This window comes from Gracilinanus agilis, chromosome 2 (genome assembly GCF_016433145.1).
Source record: "Gracilinanus agilis isolate LMUSP501 chromosome 2, AgileGrace, whole genome shotgun sequence".
Classification (NCBI taxonomy): Eukaryota; Metazoa; Chordata; class Mammalia; order Didelphimorphia; family Didelphidae; genus Gracilinanus; species Gracilinanus agilis.
The window spans coordinates 91,096,887-91,117,224 of NC_058131.1; the positions used below are offsets into that span (position 1 = coordinate 91,096,887).

The 20,338-nt window shown below is 35.7% G+C and overlaps 1 protein-coding gene across 1 annotated transcript in view; it reads left to right on the plus strand.

Moving 5' to 3' along the window:
• Positions 1-20,338, plus strand: part of PLEKHH2 (pleckstrin homology, MyTH4 and FERM domain containing H2) — a 123,967-nt gene that overhangs the window by 53,864 nt on the left and 49,765 nt on the right. Inside the window, exons 5-11 of the mRNA XM_044663281.1 lie at positions 110-193; positions 858-939; positions 8,466-8,651; positions 9,004-9,998; positions 15,315-15,390; positions 17,220-17,314; positions 17,944-18,088. Coding sequence (XP_044519216.1) covers positions 110-193; positions 858-939; positions 8,466-8,651; positions 9,004-9,998; positions 15,315-15,390; positions 17,220-17,314; positions 17,944-18,088 — 1,663 coding nt within the window. The remainder of the gene's footprint in view (positions 1-109; positions 194-857; positions 940-8,465; positions 8,652-9,003; positions 9,999-15,314; positions 15,391-17,219; positions 17,315-17,943; positions 18,089-20,338) is intronic.

Below are 20,338 nucleotides of genomic sequence, written 5' to 3' on the forward strand. Positions count from 1 at the left end.
AAAGTTGGGAATTCAAACCAAGTCTCCTCACTCTTAATTCTTTCCACTACTTCCTAGTTTGGTATATGTGTGTTTTCAGTGCATTGATGAATTGTTGATGTTATTTCAGAAACAAATAAGAATCCAAGAAGCCAAAATAATAGAAGAGAAAGCAGCCAAGATTAAAGAATGGGTGACAGTCAAACTACAAGAGGTATTGAGCTTTCATTTTTGCTTCTTTCGAAGAGATAAGTCACAGAAAAATGTGATGATTCTGAATGAAATGTAGAATTCTGGTCAGCTGGTGGTGCTACTGTCTTTTGGTAAATTTCAGAAGGATAGATAAGATTTCAATGGCTTCTTCTGAATTAAAAAAATAATAGTATTGGACATATATATGACAAGTTATCATTGGAAATGTCAGAGTCCTAATAAGTTAATTATAAATAAAATTTAGATGAGTTATAGAACTTGTATCTAATGTGATATTGATGTTTTAGGCATCTGAATATCAGGAAATGTTAAGCTTATATGATAAATTAAGTGGTAAAAATCCTTTCAGTACTATTTAATTTTAAAATGCCTGTGTTCATAGAGGCAGAGACAGGTGGAGAGTCAGGACAATTATCTGGATCACTGAGATAAAGAAATATGCTTTGAGGGAAAAAAAGAAAGAATTTGAGACCATAATTTTCTAAGTTGACAGTCTGTATTGATCAATTTCACCATAATTGCTTAGCTTTTATTTTTTTTTGCCTTAGCTAACTTAGATCCATGCTGAGAGTAATGAGGTACATGTGTTTTCTAAGTATGGCAATGTGCAAGTTCTTTTTAGAAAAGTTATTCAATTAGAACCGAAATACATTGTGTGCTTTTAGCTGGAATTGGAGAATCAGAACCTTCGTTTGATCAACCAAAACCAAACTGAAGAAATAAGAACAATACAGGTAAAACTACAAGGTAGGTGGCTTTTTTTTTTAAAGTAAGGTAGCTGAGTTTGGGTTTATGTGGATATAATTTCATTCTTTTCATTCTTATGCACTTTTTAGACATAATGAATAGTGAATAAAATACAATCATAAAATTGCGAAAAATATTTTTTAATTAACCTGAACTCAAGAATCCAAATGAGCATTGGTCTATAATAGAGTTACTTAGAGAGTCTTTACACATGCTCCAAAGATGCCACTGTTGGTTCAAAACACTTTTAGAGATCCTCTTTGGCCATATAAGAAAATTGTTTTTATTCCTTTATAGTGGAACCTCATTTTTGGATAAAAAATTATATTATTCTATTTAATCACTTGACTTATACATTATACTTGCTTCCCAGTGTGTTTTGACTAGTTGTTAAAATCAAATCCATCACTGAGGAGAAATAAGGATTTCTACCATTCATGAGGATAATTTATTCAACATAACAAATATTTACTCATTTTCCCTTGGATTCCATAACATTGCTTTCTTTTGACTTTCCTTCTACCTCTGTTTATTCCTCTGGCTCCTTTGCTTGTCCATCCCCCTCTTCCTTCCACTCAGTGAACATGAGTGTCTCTCAAGGCCTTAAGCTGGGCACTCTTCTATCTGTATATTCTGTCCTTTTGTGAACTTATCATCTTCCATGGATCTAGTGAATGCCTCTATGCAGAAGACAACCAAATCTCTTTATCTAGTTCTAATATCTCTTCTCAACTCTAGCCCCATATTACATAGTGTTGGCGAATGTTTTTGAGAGTATGTGCCCAAAGTGCAACTTCAAGCTGCCTGTGAGCCTCCCACATTACTTCAGACAGTAGAGGAGGGAAGTGCTCACATTGGGTGGTTGGACAGAGGAGCAGGGCATGTAAAAAATGTCCTCAGGCATTGTAGAGAGGGGGAATGGAACAGCCCTTCCTGTGCCACCCCAATACCCATGCCATGGCTTCACCAACACAGACTTAGAAAATGGATATCCCATAGGCATCCCAAAATGAATGTGTAAAATAAAACTCATTCTATTTCTCCCCAAACTCAACCTTCTTCTAAAGCTACCTGAATTTGAGGATAACATCATATAGATACACAGTCTTGAAATCATCCTTGACTCTTCTTGTTCCCATGTCCAACAGGTTGCCAAGTCTTGACCATCCTAATTCTGTAATTCTATTGATACCATTCCCCTATTCCCTGCTTTTCAACTCTTTTATGTATTGACTTCCCCCTACTAAAATATAAGTTCCTTGAGGGTTGGTACTATCTTTTTCTTTGTATTTGTATCCTTAGCGCTTAGCACAATGCCTGCTACATAGCAAATGCCTAATAAATACTTATTGATTGATAGACTATTCCTGACTCCATTTTTTCCTTTCTTCAATCTGTTTCTCATTCAACTGCCAAATTGTTATTCATGAAACACAGCTTTGACTAACCTACCTCTAAAAATTCTCAGTGGTTTCCCATGGATTCTAGGATAATAGCTAGTATTTATATAATGCTTTTTTGAAAAGTATTTTTGTTAGTGGAAATAGAGAGCCAGACCTAGAGTCAGGAGGACCTGAGTTCAAATCTGGCTTCAGATGCTTCCTAACAATGTGATGCTGGCCAATTCACTTAATCCATAGCCTAGCCCTTACTCCTTTTCTGCCTTGGAACTGATACTTGTATTGATTTTAAAACAGAAGTTAAGGGTTTTAAAAAAAGGGGGGGAAAAGGAAAGCACTTTTATGTAGCATTTAATTTTATTCTGACAGTGGAGACAATGTTTATCCATATTGTACATATGAGGAAACATGAATTTGCCAGAGCTGAAATAACTTGTTTAAATTTCACATAGCTAGAAAGTGTTTGAGACAGGATTTGAATTCCTGTCTTCCTGCCTTTAAATCCAATAATGTATCTACTTAGCCTAAGATAAAATATAAAATCTTCAGCCTATCATTTAACATCCTACCCCCTTTACTTGCTCTCCCATTCTTCTGCACTTCAATTTGGTTTTGACTTACCTCTACCATCTTATTTCAGGTTGCACCCCTTGACCTATTCTCTTCTAATCATATTGACTTCCTAGTTTTTTTTCCTTACACAGCATTCCAAGTTCTTCCTTTATGCCTTCTCAACACATGTCCTCCATGTCTGGAATATACCCCTCCCTTATTTCTGCCTTCTGGAATCCTTAGCTTCCTTTAAAGCCTCCCTTCTCTTAAATGACACCTTTCTCTTTTTTAACTTTGTAAAGATATTTTTATTTTATCAATTACATGTAATTATAAATTTCCACATAAGTTTTCCAAAGTTATATGATTCAAATTGTCCCTCTCCTTCCCATCCTTCCCCCTTCCCAGAGCTGGCAAGTAATTTGATCCGGGTTATACATGAAATGATACCTTTCCTAATCTACCCAGTTATTAGCAATATCTTTCATGAGATGACCTTATATTAATAAATATATTTTTATTTACTTGTTTACATGTTGTGTACCTCTGATCTATGTGAGGTAGAGTACCAAGATCATTTCATTTTTCTTTGTATTTTCAATACCTAGCAAGATGCCTTGCCTTCTAGTGCTTAGTGAACATTTGTTTAAATGAATGAATGAATGTGCTGAGCTAGATACCAGGTAGAATTCAAAGGATGAGAAGCCAGAGTGCCCTTTGTGGGACACAAATGATGGATGGTCTTGTTGTGAGGAAGATTATTATTTAGTTGTAATGTAGGAGACTTAGCAGGAAGGGCTGGAGAATTCCACATGGAATGGGGAAGCAGGAAGTGGCTGGCACTCTCTGAGAAGGACTCCATGGTGGTTGGGACAGGCAGTAACTGATTCCCTGGGAGACCTCAGAGCTGGTGGAGTTGCACCCTGATTCCCTGGGATTCTGGAGTGTGATGAAGGTTGGAAGCAGAGGACATCTATCCTGCATGACAGCACTGAGTAGGGAGTGATCTGCAAACTGGTGGACAGCTTGCAGACTTCCTCTCCCTACTGGGCTGCTTTGGACCATCAGTTCTGGAGGAGTTGGTTCCTGGCATCCTGAAAACATCCCTGGTAACCCTCCATTACAGTTTGTCACTCCCAGATGGATGGGTAACAGAGAGACAGGCAGGAAGTGCTCTCTAGGGCAGACAGGGTTGGACTGGAAGTCAGGGGGACTCAGAACATTCCGTGAGGAGTGGGGGGTTTCAGCCATTGGTTCTGAGCTGAAAGTTCTCAGCCAGTGGTGAGTTACTCAGAACTGCTCAACCCCCACCCCAGGTTATTCATAAAATCTCTGGGTGAAGCCAAGTTAGTAGTCCCAGAGAAAGGGTTTTTCACCATTTTTTTTGTGTTTTGCTCTCTGTTGTTTATGTTTTGTTGGAATTGGAATTATTGGTTATCATTATTAATTATTGTTATTCGTCAGTAATTGTGGCTAATAATACCACTGAGATTGTATACGACTGGTCGGTTTGGGCAATGTTGGGAACAATGATGCTGGAAGATTGGATTGATTGCCAGATAGAGAAATTTATGCTTTATTCAGTAATTAATGGGTAGCCACTGAAAGTTTTGGTGGAGTAAGATACAATATATATATATATATATATGTTATGGGTTTTTTCCATTTTATTTTATTATGTTTTTTAATTTAAATTTTTTATTTTGAATATTTTCCCATAGTTACATGTTTCATGTTCTTTCCCTCTCCCCCATAACCCCACCCCCAACATGTGTAGCCAATTCCACTGGGTTTTACACGTATGTAAGACGTAATATAATTAGTTACAATTTAAGAAGCTTAATTTGGCTGTGTGTAGGATGTATTGGAGGAAGGCAGAAACTAGATAAGAAGAACAATTAGAAGCTATTGCAATAGTTCAGGCAAGGAGCTTGCAGTGGAACTGGAGAAAAAAATAATGAATGTGGGGGTGAGGGAAAGACATGAGTCAAAAATGACTCAGAATTTTCCAGTGCGGGTGACAAGGATGGTTTTGAGTCCATTGATAGAAATAAGATTGTCAGGAGGTACTGGGTAAAATATTGAGTTTGGTTTCAGATATGATGACTGAGATAAGAAGAGTTGCAAACAATTTTTTTGCAATGCAGAACCTTTGGCAAAGTACTGGATATATAGTCTCTCAAGGTAAATGAGCAAATCACTGATTAAGATATTTAAGTTCCATTACGAATGGCAGATTGGAAGATACAGATATATATATATATATATATACACATATCTATCTATCTGATTGACTGTCTCTCTCTCTGTCTGTCTATAGTACTGATTCTATGTATATAATAGGAAGCATTTGATCCAGTGTTTGGTCCATAATCCCAAGCATAAGTTTTAAGGGATGAATTTGCCATTTGCTATTGATGAAATAAGTTTAATTTGGCAGAGATTCTTCTTACATGCTGATTTTTTCTTTCCAAGAATGCTTTAATTCCAGTTCTGGTAGCTACCCATCAGGTGATATTGGTAGCTATTAAAAACCTGTGCCACTTTGGTTCAAGTATTCTTCCTTTAAAAAGAAATTAACATTTAAAAAATCATTTAGACCTTTATTCTTAAAATTCAACTTCAGTGTAAAATTCAGATAATATACAACTATACACCTTTATCAATCTCATTAATTGTTCTTTGTTAAAGTCAAATATTTATTAGTGCTTACACTATAATAACCACTGTGGTTTTTTGAATAGAAGAGAGGTTACATGGTCATAGTTGGTCTTTTAAGATCATTTTTAAAAATTTAATACTTTATTTTCCCAGTTACATGTAATAATCTTTTACATAAGTTTTCTGAAATGATAATATCCATATTGTCTCCCTTTCTCTCCCCTCCTTGTGATGGTAAGCAATTTGATCTGGATTATACATATATAATCTTGCAAAACATGTTTCCATATTGGTCATGTCATGAGAGAACATTCATATAAAAAGAACCCCCCAAATAAAAACATAAATAAGCTAAAGTGAAAAATAATATTCCTTGATCTATATTCAGATTCCGTCACTTGCTTCTCTGGAGGTGAATGGCATTCTTTGTCACCTGTCCTTCAGAATTATCTTTGATCACTGAATTGCTCAGAATAGCTAAGAATTGATAGTCATAAAATATTATTGTTATTGTGTACAATGTTCTCCTGGTTCTGCTCTCTTTACTCTTTGTCAGTTCATGGAAATCTTTCCAGGTTTTTCTGAAACCATCCTGTTCATCTTTTCTTATAATGCAATAGTTTTCCATCAAAGAATCATGTACCACAATTTCTTCAGGCATTTCCCAACTAATTGCCCTTTTTTTAAAATTATTTTTTACATTCTTACATATCACATTTATTTCTCAATATATTTCTTCCTTTCTTATCTACCTAGCAAGCTATCCCCTATAACAGATTAAAATAGAAAAAAAAACCACAAAGCAAAACTAATCAATACACTGATCCTATCTATAGTTTATGCAAATATTCTACCTGATACCATTCCTAAACACAAGTGAGACAATATAAAACTCCAGATCTAAGCAATATTGTCTTTTAAAAAAATAGTACTCTTTATTGTAACATATTTGGAAAAATGATCTCTATCAGAGCTAAATGGATAGCATATGAATCAGTGGAAAGGTCACCGGATTTTAGAACCAGAGTACTCTAGTCTAAGACATAGTTCTGTCACTTACTATGTGACCTTGATCGAGTCCCTTGATCTTTCTTTGCCTCAGTTTCTACAACTGTTAACATGAAAAGTTGGAGTAGATAGTGCAGAAGATCCTTTCCAGATCTAAATCTGTGTTCTTTTGACAACTTAATTATTAATAAGCTTTAAATAATCACAAACAAAATATCTAGATGCCTTGTAGTACCCTATTGACCACCTGAAGTTATTATCAATGCATGTTTAAATTAATCAGACTTCTGGGAGGTGTCCCAGAGCTAAGTTATAGATTTCTTGGAAACTTGAGAGCTAAAAAGACAGAACATCTATTAAGCACTTTTTATGGGTCAAATAGTGTGCTAAGTACTAGAATACAAATACAAAGAAAAAGACAATTCCTGTCTTCAAGGAGGTAATAGTCTAATGGTGAAAGATACCACATAAGAGGGAGTCACTAAGAGTAGTGAGAGAGGGATCCTTATGGGGACAAGGTAGAAAAAAAGTTTGAATCGGCTTTCTCAGTGCTCAGCAAACTATGATGTGGTACCTGCCATTGATGATGAGCCAACCCCATAAGTAGGTGCTTTTCTAATCACTGGATCATAGATTCAGAACTAGAAGGGATCTTAGAGGCCATTGAGGCCATTCCTTTAATTTTACAGATGATGAACTGAGGCAAACAGAGAGAGATTCAGTGACTTGTCCAGAATCACACAGCTAAGTACTTATTGAGGACTAAAAGCCAAGTGTTTCCAAAGCAAGTCCAACTGGAGAACCCTTATCTTGTCCTACATCTCTCCTTTCTGTGGAGAGGCAGCTTAGAAAGTCTATCTTCATGGAGAGAATAAACCAGCCTGCTCCATAGGATTTAGAAGTCCAAAACATGGCATCTACCTATGAACCCTCTGGTATTTTTCTACAACAGTTTGGTACTTTAAACATTTGTCATTTTAATGGTTTCCTCCACTAACAGAACTCAGAATCCCTCTATGGCATGTCAGTTTCTAAGAGTCAAAGAATAAGCTATCATACAAACAACCTGATGATGGGCCTTCTTCAGCTGAAGTAGGCTGGGCCTTAGTCAACAAACAATCCATCCCAGAACCTACATTTTACATCTTTTTAGCTTTGTAGGATCTACCAAAATTTAGATTTTATTGGTATAACTTTTGAGAACCTAATGCAACAATGGGGCATTAGTTTAGGACTTAAAAAAAAACCAAAGCCTTACCTTCTGTCTTAGAATCAATACTGTGAATTGGTTCCAAGGCAGAAGAGTGGTAAGGGCTAGGCAATAGGTGTTGTGACTTGACCAGGGTCACACAGCTAGGAAGTATCTGAGGTCAGATTTGAACCCAGGACCTCCTGTCTCTAGACCTGGCTCACAATCCACTGAGTCACCCAGATGCCCCTAGTTTATGTCTGTAGTAGTGGATTTTGATTCCAATTTGAATCCTGTTCTCCCCAGGTTTGGCAGCCAAGATATCAATTACTTCCATACCTGTTGCTTTCCTATTCTCAAGTGCTAAGAGTACTGAATACTTACTTACACTTACGCTCTATTGGTCTTACTTGCTTTCCTGCAGGTTGTAATCTGCTCTTCTGTCAAGACTGACATTTAAAAAAGAGGCCACACTCTTTACTTTTAAACTTTCAAATAGTACATTTTGAATATATAACCATTTAAGATACAGTATTTTCTCATAAGCAACTTGATGTGTAGTGGTATTTGACATAAAGGAATCTTCTCTGATAAAGAATGAAATTTGGATTTTGTTTTTTACTTAGCAAAGAGAATTATTCAGATGTTGGTATGCCCTGGACTCGTGTTCAGTCCATTGGTATGAAATATGATAATTCTCAATTATTTTATTGCAGAAGTTCAAGGGAAGAAACTATCCACTGCCTCCACACCAAAGCCTTCAGAAGGCCAGCGCCTAAGCAGTTTGACTTTTGGATGCTTTTTATCCAGAGCAAAGAGTCCTCAGCAAGTAATTAAATCAGAGGAAGTGAGCAAGATATCATCTAAAGAACTCGAGTTCCCAGAGGGAAATCATGTAGAAGGTATTTACCGACTAATGTTATTTACGTTTAAACTTGCTTACAAAAACTTGCATGTATTTTTAATCTTCCATGAGCTTATCTTTTGCATGAAAGCTTTCTTTTGCAACTTGTTCCTTCATTAAATGCTATTCCTTCACCCCCTGGCTCTACTGTGGTTCTCCCATGTGGTTGGAAGTGATGTTTTCTTTAAATGTCATAATTTACAAGTTTATGTAAAAAAGAATAACCAAGTTCAATTCAGATTAACTATATTTGTACCAAATTGCTAGCTAGTGAAGAGTAGTTACAAAAAAATTTACAAGTTGACAAGCTTATTTAAAGCATCTTGCCAAGTTGATGTTTTCTTTTCTAGAAATGGACATCCCAGAAACGTCCCTTGGTAGCCAAGTACAAGAACACAACAAAGGTCAGCGGTCTTTGCAGCAAAACTCCTGTGGGTTGGAACAGAACGGGGCAACAAAGACAAGTTATACTCTACAAGGTGGAGATGGCATCAAAGACACATCAAAGAATTCCTGTGTCACTGTAAGTGACTGGAGTTCTGATGAGGAAGAAGAAAGTAAAGAAAGATTAAAATCTAGGTGTGACTCTACCCTTTCTAGTCATACTTCAGAGGAGAGTACCAGGTACAGTAGAATGGGAAGTGAAATGTATTTGACAGCATCTGATGACAGCAGTTCTTTATTTGAGGAAGAGAGTTTTGGCATTAAGAGAACTGAGCACAAGAAGTTGTATTCCTGGCAACAGGAAGCACAATGGAAGGCTCAAAACAGTATAAGTGGAAAAGGAAATTGTGAATCAAGGAGTAAAAAAGGGAAAGATGGCTTTTCAGATGAACTGAACAAGAAATTTCAATGCCAGAGATTGGATTATTCATCTTCATCAAGTGAAGCCAACAGCCCAAGCCCTATTTTAACCCCATCTTTAGCACCCAAGAATCCTAGCCTGCTGCCCACAGAAGGACATCAACATCCGATGCCTTTCCATCCTTCCTCAAATCTGCCCTCCGCGAAGTTAAGGATTCCTAATGTTTTCAGTATAAGTGTAGCACTGGCCAAAAGACACCTAAGTCAGCCCCAGTTAAGTTCTGATCGGATGTTTGGCAGAAATAGAAATGCTATAAGCATGATCCGACCCCTCAAACCTCAGGAAACGGATATTGATCTGGTTGATGGAGATAGCATGGAGATGGTAGAAAATATGGATGTTGGATATGATGATGGAGTGTTTTCCTATGACTCCCTTGAAGCACCTTGTTCAGAAGATTCAGAAATGTGTGATTCAGCTGCAAAGAAGGCAGCTGGAGGCAAACCTCCAACTCCTCCACTTCATCGGTTTCCTTCCTGGGTAATTATTATATTGTGTGTGTGTGTGTCACCCATAGTGCCCTTTCCTTCTCAGGTGTTTTAAGTTAGTCTTATTTTAAGGTTTAATTTTACTTATTTTCCTATTTTTTCTTAAAACTATTTATCCTGGCATTTCTGAAACTTAATATAACAGGAATTCAGAATATAGTGCCTGAACCCTGATGCTTTTTTGGTATGTCTGGAATTATAGCATAGGTATTTAGATAAATCTAGATAGTTCTATGAATTATCTATCATTTTTTAAAGATTAAAAACTTATAGATATGTAATCTACATGATATATTAATAATTGAATCTAATTTTATAGGCATTTTCTATCTATAGATATCTATGTCTATGGATTTCTATCACTGATTAATAATCTAATCCAGATCTATAACATAAATATATAATCTAAACTGATTATACTATCTGTTATCACTAGCAGTATTTTCTTCCATTTGGTCATTTTGGTAACACCACACCTTCCATGGCTTTCTCCTGGAGATTCTTGTCAGTCAATCAGTAAACATCGATTAAGTAACAACTGTGTGCCAGCAACTGTGCCACGCTTATGGATAACAAGAGAAATAAAAAAATAATTCCACTCTCAGGGAGTTCACAACCTACTGAGGGAGATGATTTTCAAATAACTATGTACAAATTCTATCTTATGTAGATGGGATGAATTGGAAATAATCAACAGAGGGAAGGTGACTAGAATTAGCATCCATGTCTTTAAATAATCCATAGAGAATCTAGTCAAGGCATTATAGCACTTTGTTGCAGGACTTGAACTATCCATCCTTTGCTCTTGCTATGGGAACAATTCATTCCCTTTTCCCTTCATTCACATTCTTTGGGATGACTCTTATGTCCCCTTTCATGGAAAAATCATCATTGGTAATGTGCTCAGTCTGTTTAAATCTGCTATGCAGGTTTTCATTTCTCTTGGGCTCACTTGGAATTAAGATTCTTCTGTGATCATGATGTTCCTTGATTTGTAGCCATTTAGCTACTCTAAGAGAATATGGATATTATAGAAGATGAGCTTAGAGGATGTTGACATAAGCTGAGATCTTCTTTGTGTCTTGGACCCTTTGGCAATCAGATGAAGCCTGTGGACCCCTTCTCAGAATAATGTTGTGCTTTTTAAAAATTCATCATCAAAAGAAATGCCAAATTTTGATTTGTGAAAATAAAAATGTATTTTTCCCCACACACACCCAAGTTCACAGACTACCCCCTGCCCCGACATGTATCCAAGGACCTGAAGGTGAGAACCCTCTGACACAGAAGATAGTGAGCTGGTCTTGGAGTCAGGATAATCTGGGTTCAGGTCCCTGTTTCTGACACATAGGGGCTGGACGACTGAGTGAATCACACTTGTTGCCCCCAAGTAACTTCATAAATTAGGAAATATTGCTAATCTGTACTAGTAGAACAAATTTGCTTACATTGATAAAGGTTAGTTGTTATAGCAGAGGGTACGTTTAGATCACTAAAAAATGTTTAAAAAATATGATCCAACTTATTTTCCTCTGACTATTCATTGGGCATACATTAAGTAATATATAATACTTTAGTTAAAATCAACCCTACATGGGCAGCTAGATGGCTCAGTAGATAGAGAGCTAAGTCTTGAGATGGGAGATCCTGGGCTCAAATCTGGACTCAGGCACTTCCTAGGTGTTTGACCCATAGTTGCCTAGCCTTTATCACTCTTCTGTCTTGGAACCAATACTTGGTCCTATTTCTAAGATGGAGGGTAAGGGTTTAAAAAAAATCAACCCTATGAATGGTATCTCAGATATGGGATGGCTTTGTTAGATTTTTAAATAAATTGAGGGTTTAATTCAGTTCCAAGTTCTATAGGAGAACATGATTCCTTAGTGTAAATTTTCCATGTAGTTTATGTCCAGATCAACATGCATCCACCCACAATGTAGCATTAAATACCAGGTGGCATAGGGAAACATGTTTAAACGTGACACTAAAATTCCAATTATCAATCCCCTAGGCAATGTCCTTCCATGGTTCTGATCCTTTTAACTATGTATACTTTCCCAAAGAGTTAGATGAGCCTTTAGAAATAATTGTGATAACTATTTTTTGACTACTATTTCCTCATTGTTCTTCATTTTGCTGTTCTTTCTCTGAGTCCACTTGACCTAAGAGAAATAATTCTGCTCTTCAAGTGCTCTTTAGCAGGCTAAATATTAAAAATGGGGATTTCCAAGGCTTTATGACCTTTTTTCCCACGGAAGAGAAGAAAAATAAAAATATCAGCCTACCTTTAGACTAAGAGCATAGGTTTACAGCTGGAAAGACTTTTGGGGTGAGGAACAGCCCCCTTCATTTTTATAGATTAAGATACTGACCTCAGAGAGGTTAATGTAACTTATCTAAGGTCAAACAGGTAGGAAGTACTTCCAAGATTAAAATCTGGCTCCACTTCAGGACTCTTTTCAGCTTCATGTTTTCTTTTTCTTAAAAAAAAAAAAGACAGGAGAGGGGGAAGCTAGGTGTCTCAGTAGATTGAGAGCCAGGCCCAGAGATGGGAGGTCCTGGGTTCAAATCTGGTCTCAGATTCTTCCTAGCTGTATGACTTTGGCAAGTCACTTAACCCCCTTACCACTAGCCCTTACCACTCTTCTATTTTGGAACCAATACACAATATTGATTCTAAGACAGAAAGGTAAGAGTTTAAAAAAAAAAAAAAGACAGAAGGACAGCAAAGGCTAAGCAATTGGGATTAAGTGACTTGCCCAGGATTATATAGCTAGGAAATGTCTGAAGTCATATTTGAACCCCGGTCCTTCTGACTCCAGGCCTGGCTTTCTATCCACTGAGCCCCCTAGCTGTCCCTCAGCCTCATTCTTTCCAAACTTATCCTTCATCCTCACCACAACCCAAAGCACCTTCCTGTTTTCCTGGGGATCCACCACGATCTTACCTCTGTAAATTTTTATTGTAGCTCTCAAATCAATCTTTAATTTGCCTTTTTTTCTTTTACACAGATAGAAATTAAGAATTACAAATCTCTTAGTATTTTACTATCTATCACAATCTCACCCATTTCTACCTTTCTATCGTCTTATATTTATTCTCTTCTCTGCATTCTAAGGTTCAGACTTGCTGGCCTATTTGCTTCTGAGACACAGTATTCCCCATCTTCTGTCTCCATATTTTTTTACTGAATGGGGCCCTCATTACTGAGATGCTCTTTTTTCTATCTCTCCCTCTTGGAATCCCTGATTTGCTTAAAAAGTCAACTCATATTCCACCTTCTGTGTGAGACCTTTGCTAGTCTCCCCAGATACTAGTGTCTTCCCATCCAAAGTTAATTACCCTATATCTGCTTTGTATGTGTCTTATAGCAACAGACAGACAGACAAATTATACACATATACATAAAATATTAGAATGTAGAATGTAAGTTATTTCTTCTTTCGTATTTCTCAGGAATTTAAGGAGGGAACTAGCCACAATCTTCTCCTCATTCCTTACCAGTTATACTGCTTTTGAACTGTGAATCTTTCCATCACGCCTTCCTTCTCTAGGAAACTCATCATTGGGAAATCTCAGTATCCTGCAAGACTGAATCTGCCTCACATCTCATCAGTATTCTCTGTCTTTTTTTTTATTTGAAAAAATCATTTTTAAAAATCAATTATTTAAATATTTATCCATTTATTTATTCCGGTTTCAGCTTTATTATTTAATTAATTTCAAGTATTTTTCCATGGTTACATGATTCATGTTCTTTCCCTTCCCTCCTCCCAACTCCCTCTCATACCAATGAGCAATTCCACTGGATTTTACATGTGTCATTGACCAAGACCTATTTCCATATTATTAATATTTGCACTAGGGTGATTGTTTAGAGTCTACATCCCCAATCATATCCCCATTGACCCATGTGATCAAGCAGTTGTTTTTCTCCTGTGTTTCTGCTCCCACAGTTCTTTCTCTGGATGTGAAGAGCATCTTTCTCATAAGTCCCTCAGAATTGTCCTGGATTATTGCATTGCTGCCAGTAGAGAAGTCCATTGCATTCAATCATGCTGCAGTGTATCTATCTCTGTGTATAATGTTCTCCTGATTCTGCTCCTTACACTCTGCATCAATTCCTGGAGGTCGTTCCAGTTCACATGGAATTCCTCTAGTTCTTTATTCCTTTGAGCACAATAGTATTCCATCACTATCAGATACCGCAATTTGTTCAGCCATTCCCCAATCAAAGGGCATCTCCTCATTTTCTAATTTTTTGCCACCACAAAGAACGTGGCTATACATATTTTTACAAGTCTTTTCCCTTATCTTTTTGAGGTATAAATCCATCAGTGGTATGGCTGGATCAAAAGGCATTCTCTGCCTTTCTGGTTAGAGCCTCTTACTGGTGGGCAAGGTCAGGAGCTCCTGGGTTTCCATTTAAGGAGGGAGCTCAGCACAGTCCTCTCCTCATTTTTCATCAGCCGTACTGTTTTTGGACCTCTCCATCATGTCCCTGAACTAAATTTTCAGCTTTTTAAAATTTTTATTTTTAATGTGTTATTTTCCCCCATTAGATTATAAACTTCTTTGAACATTTGGGTGGCTCAATGGAGTAAGAGCCAAGTCTAGAGATAGGAGGTCCTGAGTTCAAATTTGGCCTCAGACACTTCTTAGCTGTATGACCCTGGGCAAGTCACTTAACCTTCATTGCCTACCCCTTACCACTCTTCTTCCTTGGAACCAATACACAGTATTGATTCTAAGATGGAAGGTAAGAGTTTTAATTTAAAAATATATATTATAAGTTTCTTCAGGCCAGGGACTATCTTTAGTTTTATTTTTATTTGTATCTCTAGCATATGTCCTACCACACTGCCTGGCACATAGTAGGAACTTTATAAATATTTGTTGACTGACATAATAAATGCTTGTTAATTGACTGATTGAAGTAGCACCCTGCTTATACTTTGGCTATAGATTTTTTTACTTCATATCAGAGTCATTTTAGTTTTTAATTTTCTTTCTTATCTTTCAAAGATTGTAGAGATTCTAGAGTAATCAGTAACTATAAATGCATTTTCTAATTTTTTCTGTCTTTAAAGGAAAATTTAAAATATAAATCAGAAATCGGGAAATCTAATGCAATATTCATTAAATAATTGATAAATAAAAATACCTTTATATTTACCCCTCAAATTAGTGTATTTCATTTTAGCATTAAAAGTAGCATTACAATAATACCACAGAAGGATAAATGAAAGGAAGTTTGAGTATCAAAAATGACCAGATACCCTAATTCAAACTTCTGTTTTTAAACTAGGAAAGCAGGATTTATGCTGTGGCCAAATCAGGCATTCGAATGTCTGAAGTCTTCAATACAGATAATATTCATAAAAGTAAGTGATTTTGGTTTGTCCAACTTAAGCAATTTGCTAAGGACTTGTGGGTCATCTAAGACAATACCCTACAATTGAAATAAATAAGAGAAGGACTTAAACTTCCAGAAAATTACCTTGTATTATTATCTTTTTAAAAGTACATTTTAAAATTCATTATTTCCAATTTAGAGTTGTCTGCTTTGAAATCCAACATGAGATTCACTCTGATTAATAAAGTTTTTCCTGCCGTACTTGTGAAAAGGTTAGAGATAATTATATGAGTTATCGGATAATTTAATTAGGAGGATTCAAAGAGGTTGAATGGCTGGCTTGGCTACCCAATGAGTAATCATTAATGGTTCCATGTCAGTTTAGAGGAGTGGCTCCACTGGAGTACCTCTGTGCCATTTAATAGTTCTATCAGTGGCTTAGATAAAGTTATAAATATAATAGTTAACAAATTATGTGGGTGATATAAAACTAGAAGGGATAGTTAGCACACTAGATTCAACCAAATAAGATTAAATTTATTAGGGTTAATTATAGAGTCTTATGTTTGAATAAAAAGAAAATCAGCCTCCCAAGTACAACGTGAGGAGGCATAGTTGTGAACTGTTTGAAAAGAAAAATCTGAGAATCTTAGTGGACTACAAGCTTAAAATTAGTTAACAGTACAATATGGCAGCCAAAAAAGTTAGTGTGATCTTGGGCTTCATTAAAAGTGGCATGGTATCCAAGGATTAAGAGATCAGAATAGCACCTACTGCATACGATTGTTGAGGATCAAATAGAATAATATTTATTAAGTGCTTTGAAAATCTTTAAGTGCTATATAAATTCTAGCTATTATTATTATTATTATTACTGTGGCTGAGTGACCGCTTGTCAGGTATATTATAGAGGTGGTTCTTTTCAGATTGTGAAAGGGTTTTAACTAAATGAATACTTAGGCCCTTTCCAGTTCTTGACATTCTTTGATCCTATCAATTCTTTACCTGTAAAAAGACCCATATGGAGAATTTCTTTAAGTATTATATTTATATACACAAGCAATTTTTAATTGTTCTCTTCAAACTCAACAGGAGATATTTCCACAATGTTGGTTTTTTAAAAAACAACCTCTAGTGGACACATAATAGTGATTATTTAAAGAATTTCTTGTGAAAGATTTTCACACTTTATATATTTCGAAATAGGTAGTAGCAAATGACTCCTGGAGACAAACCATTTCCTAGTAGTAAAGAGAGTGATATCCTAAAATCTTAACTCTTATCCTGCTAGTTGTCTATCTTTTTTCACATATATATCATTTGGATTTTTTTTTCTTCATCTAAAAAAAGGATTGATAGTAGAACTCTGAAAATAACAGCATGTAATCAAAAAGGGTTCACATCGGGTGGTTTTTCATTTAGGAAAGATCAGCAAAGAAACAAGTATTTATTAAGCATCTTCTGCATGTGTAGAATTGTACCAAGTACTGTCAGGAATATAGAAAAAGAAGACATTACTACTTTCAAGTAATTTACAATCTAGATAGAAAAAAATGATTACAACCTACTACCCCTAAATCTTATAATCTGACCCTATTCACATGAAAAACATTGAATAATACACTTAATGTATGATTAAGTCTGAAAGTGTGTGTTATGGGTTATAAGTGCTAGAATTCATACTGTGGAAATCATAATGAAGAAACACTTGCGTTAATATACTTTCAGGTCCTTTCTAAATTTTGCTGTAGTCATATGTGAAAGGATATTCTCCTTTCTCCACCCGACTCTAACCTACCCAATGGCATGTCAATACAAATTTTATTATTTTGTCATTTGTTCTGTTCTTGATTTCAGATTCTTTGTTGATGACTACTTATTCTACATCAGGACTGTATACATCTCTGATTTACAAAGATATGACAACCCCAGTGTATACAACTTTGAAAGGGGTAACTTTATTGTCAATATCAAAGTGTGGTTGTGTTTGTGAAAATTCTGGACAATCTTTTATTCAGGCTCTGAATTCCAAACTCGCCATTTCCTCCTGGGTATGACTTTGAAAAGCATATCAAAAGTTGATATTTGTGGATGGGAATATCAGAGCAATGGAAAATGTCTGGAAAAGATATTTACTACTACAAAGCTTGAGTTAGCTTCTATTGTTCTCATGTTCTCATGTAGATTTTCCCATTATTCATTGTTTAAAATAATTATATTAGTGATGATATTTAAAGTCTAATTTAGAAAGATCTTTATATCCATGCCAGCTTGCTTCCTCTCTTCAAATAACCTGAAATATGCTTGAATTAGAATGATTTTATTCATAGATGTTGACATCATTCATTTTAAAAGTCCTTTTACATCTACAAAATCTCATATTAGTTAGAATTGGGTGGCCTTTAAAAAAATACCACTCAAAGAATGGCAAAAATAATGAGTTTGGGATGCCATAAGAAAATCTTATCCCATGATTTGAATTTACAAAAAATTATCATGTATGTGTTTGTTTTGTGTGTATAGAAAGATACATAAATATGTATATTTATACTTATGAGACTATTTTGCTACTTTTCTTTAGAAGGCAACCCAAATAAGCAATAGCCCATTCTTAGATGACTCATCAGGATCTGAAGAGGAAGACAGCTCCAGATCTAGCTCCCGGACATCTGAATCGGATTCTCGAAGTAGAAGCGGGCCAGGGAGCCCTCGAGCCTTGAAACGAGGTAAGAAGATGCCCCCAAACAGGGAAGACGCCTTAGTTCTTCTACATGAACACCAAATAATTTGCAAAACCTATTGAGAATATAACTCCCTAATTCTTTATCAATATGTCTGCTCTATAGCATCAAATATCGATGCCTTTATGATTTTATGAGATTGGGTATTCCCTGCAGTGAAACAGATCCTACAGTCCATCGTGCTTGATATCCTATAACAGGGGTGTCAAACTCAACTAGAAACAAGGGACACTAACCACATGTTAACACTGTCTGTTTTATTGTATTTTTTTCTTTTGTAAAATATTTCCCTATTACATTTTAATCTGGTTTGAACTTGCATTCAAGAGTGTTAATGGTCACATTGTGATCCACAGGCTGCATATTTGACATCTCTGCTCAAGAAAAGAAAAAAAAAACATTCAGAGTCAAGAGGTTGGAATCATTTTAATGACTTTATCACTAAATCAATTGTGTAACCTCCATTCAGCAAACAAACACATACAATATTTTTTTTGTAAATTCATATTATGGAAAAATTTTTTCTTAAGACATCCCAAACCCATTATGTTTGCCATTCTTTAAGGGGGCATTTTTTTTTAAAAGCCACCCAATTCTAACTAATGCAGGCTTTTGTAGATATAAAAGGACTTAAAAATATGAATGATCTGTGAATAAAATCATTTTCATTTCAAGCATATTTAAAACAGTGATTCGTTTTAAACTATGATCCAATGTCTTTCTCTTATAATTTAGAGTAAAAAAAGCCACCTCTACACTGAATCACTTCCTTTAAGAAAATCTACTTTTTTCCTTATGAATCATATTACTGAGTCACTAAGTAAAAGCAATTTTCCTCCTATTGTGATGAAATGTGCCCCATTTCAGGTTATTTGGAGAGAGGAATAAACCTCACATGGATATAAAGATTTTTCTTAATTAGAATTTTAATTACTATGTCATTACTAACACAGACTTTCAATATCTGCTCATTCAATGATTGTAGCCCTGCTTTCTTCAGGCTGTGAGTGAGGGAGTAAAATAAGATAAATAATCTGATGGAAATATGGTTTCTTTTTCAACTTGATTGCTTGGCATTCATTTGGTCTCTTCATTATTTTTTTTTATAATTTCAGGAATATGCTATACTCTTAATGCCTGAAAAACATATCCAAAGCTATTTTCATTCAATAGGCTTTCTCTTAACAAAATGGCAGCCAGTATATGGTTTAAATGGGTGTCTCTTCTGTAATTAACAAATTTCAATGAAATGTGGTTCTTAGGTAGATGTTACAGTGAAATGTGGTTGCACAGATGAAGATCTATAATTCCCGTAACTATTAGTATGTGTTAATAGCATTATTCAGAAGCTAGTTGTTACTATATTATGAATTTACCTCAAATGAGAAACAGTAATGATATATGTAATTTTTTAACCCTTACCTTCTGTCTTAGAATCGATAGTAAATATCAGTTCCAAGGCAGAAGAGAGGTAATGGTTAGGCGATGGAAGTTAAATGACTTACCCAGGGTCATACAGCTAGGAAGAGTCTGAAGCCAGATTTGGTCCTCTCATCTCCAGGCCTGACTCTATTCACTGAGCTACGTAGGTGCCTCAGTGGTGTATGCTATTGACAAAAGCAAGATATTTGAGTATCAGCAAACACTTTTTATCAGCTCCTGCTAAGGTGATGGATAAAGAACTCCAGTTCTTGATTTTAGTCTTTGGGTCTAATGTTGAGCCAAAATACAAGCTTAAAAAATCTAGCACATTTCTTCACAGTGGCAGAGCAGTTGCTTTTATTTAGTGATTCAGCACATTTGGTTTACCAAGGGAAATAGATTTTCCTAAAGGAAGTGAATCAGTGTGGAAGTGGCTTTTTAAACTCTTTCAAGTTTTAAGAGGGGAAGAGAATAACACTGGATCATGCTTTAAAATAACTCACTATTTTAAAAAGCATCACATATTTTAAAAATGAGTGGGATGAAGTGTGTGGCAGGATAAGATCTGTAAGACAGCTCATCAACAATCTAACCACAGATAGTTCTTTCCAGCTATCAAAATAAATGGGTAAAAATGCCTGCCAAGAGAGACTTTTTAATAATTAGAGGTCACACTTATTTAGCTTAAGAACCTGAGCCTGATATGAACTGATATCCCACAAAGTATGCTTTGAAGTGATGTCACAGGAAGACACTGCATGGTAGAGAGGGAAAGTGATGGATACTGAGTCAGGAGAGATGAGGGTTTGAATG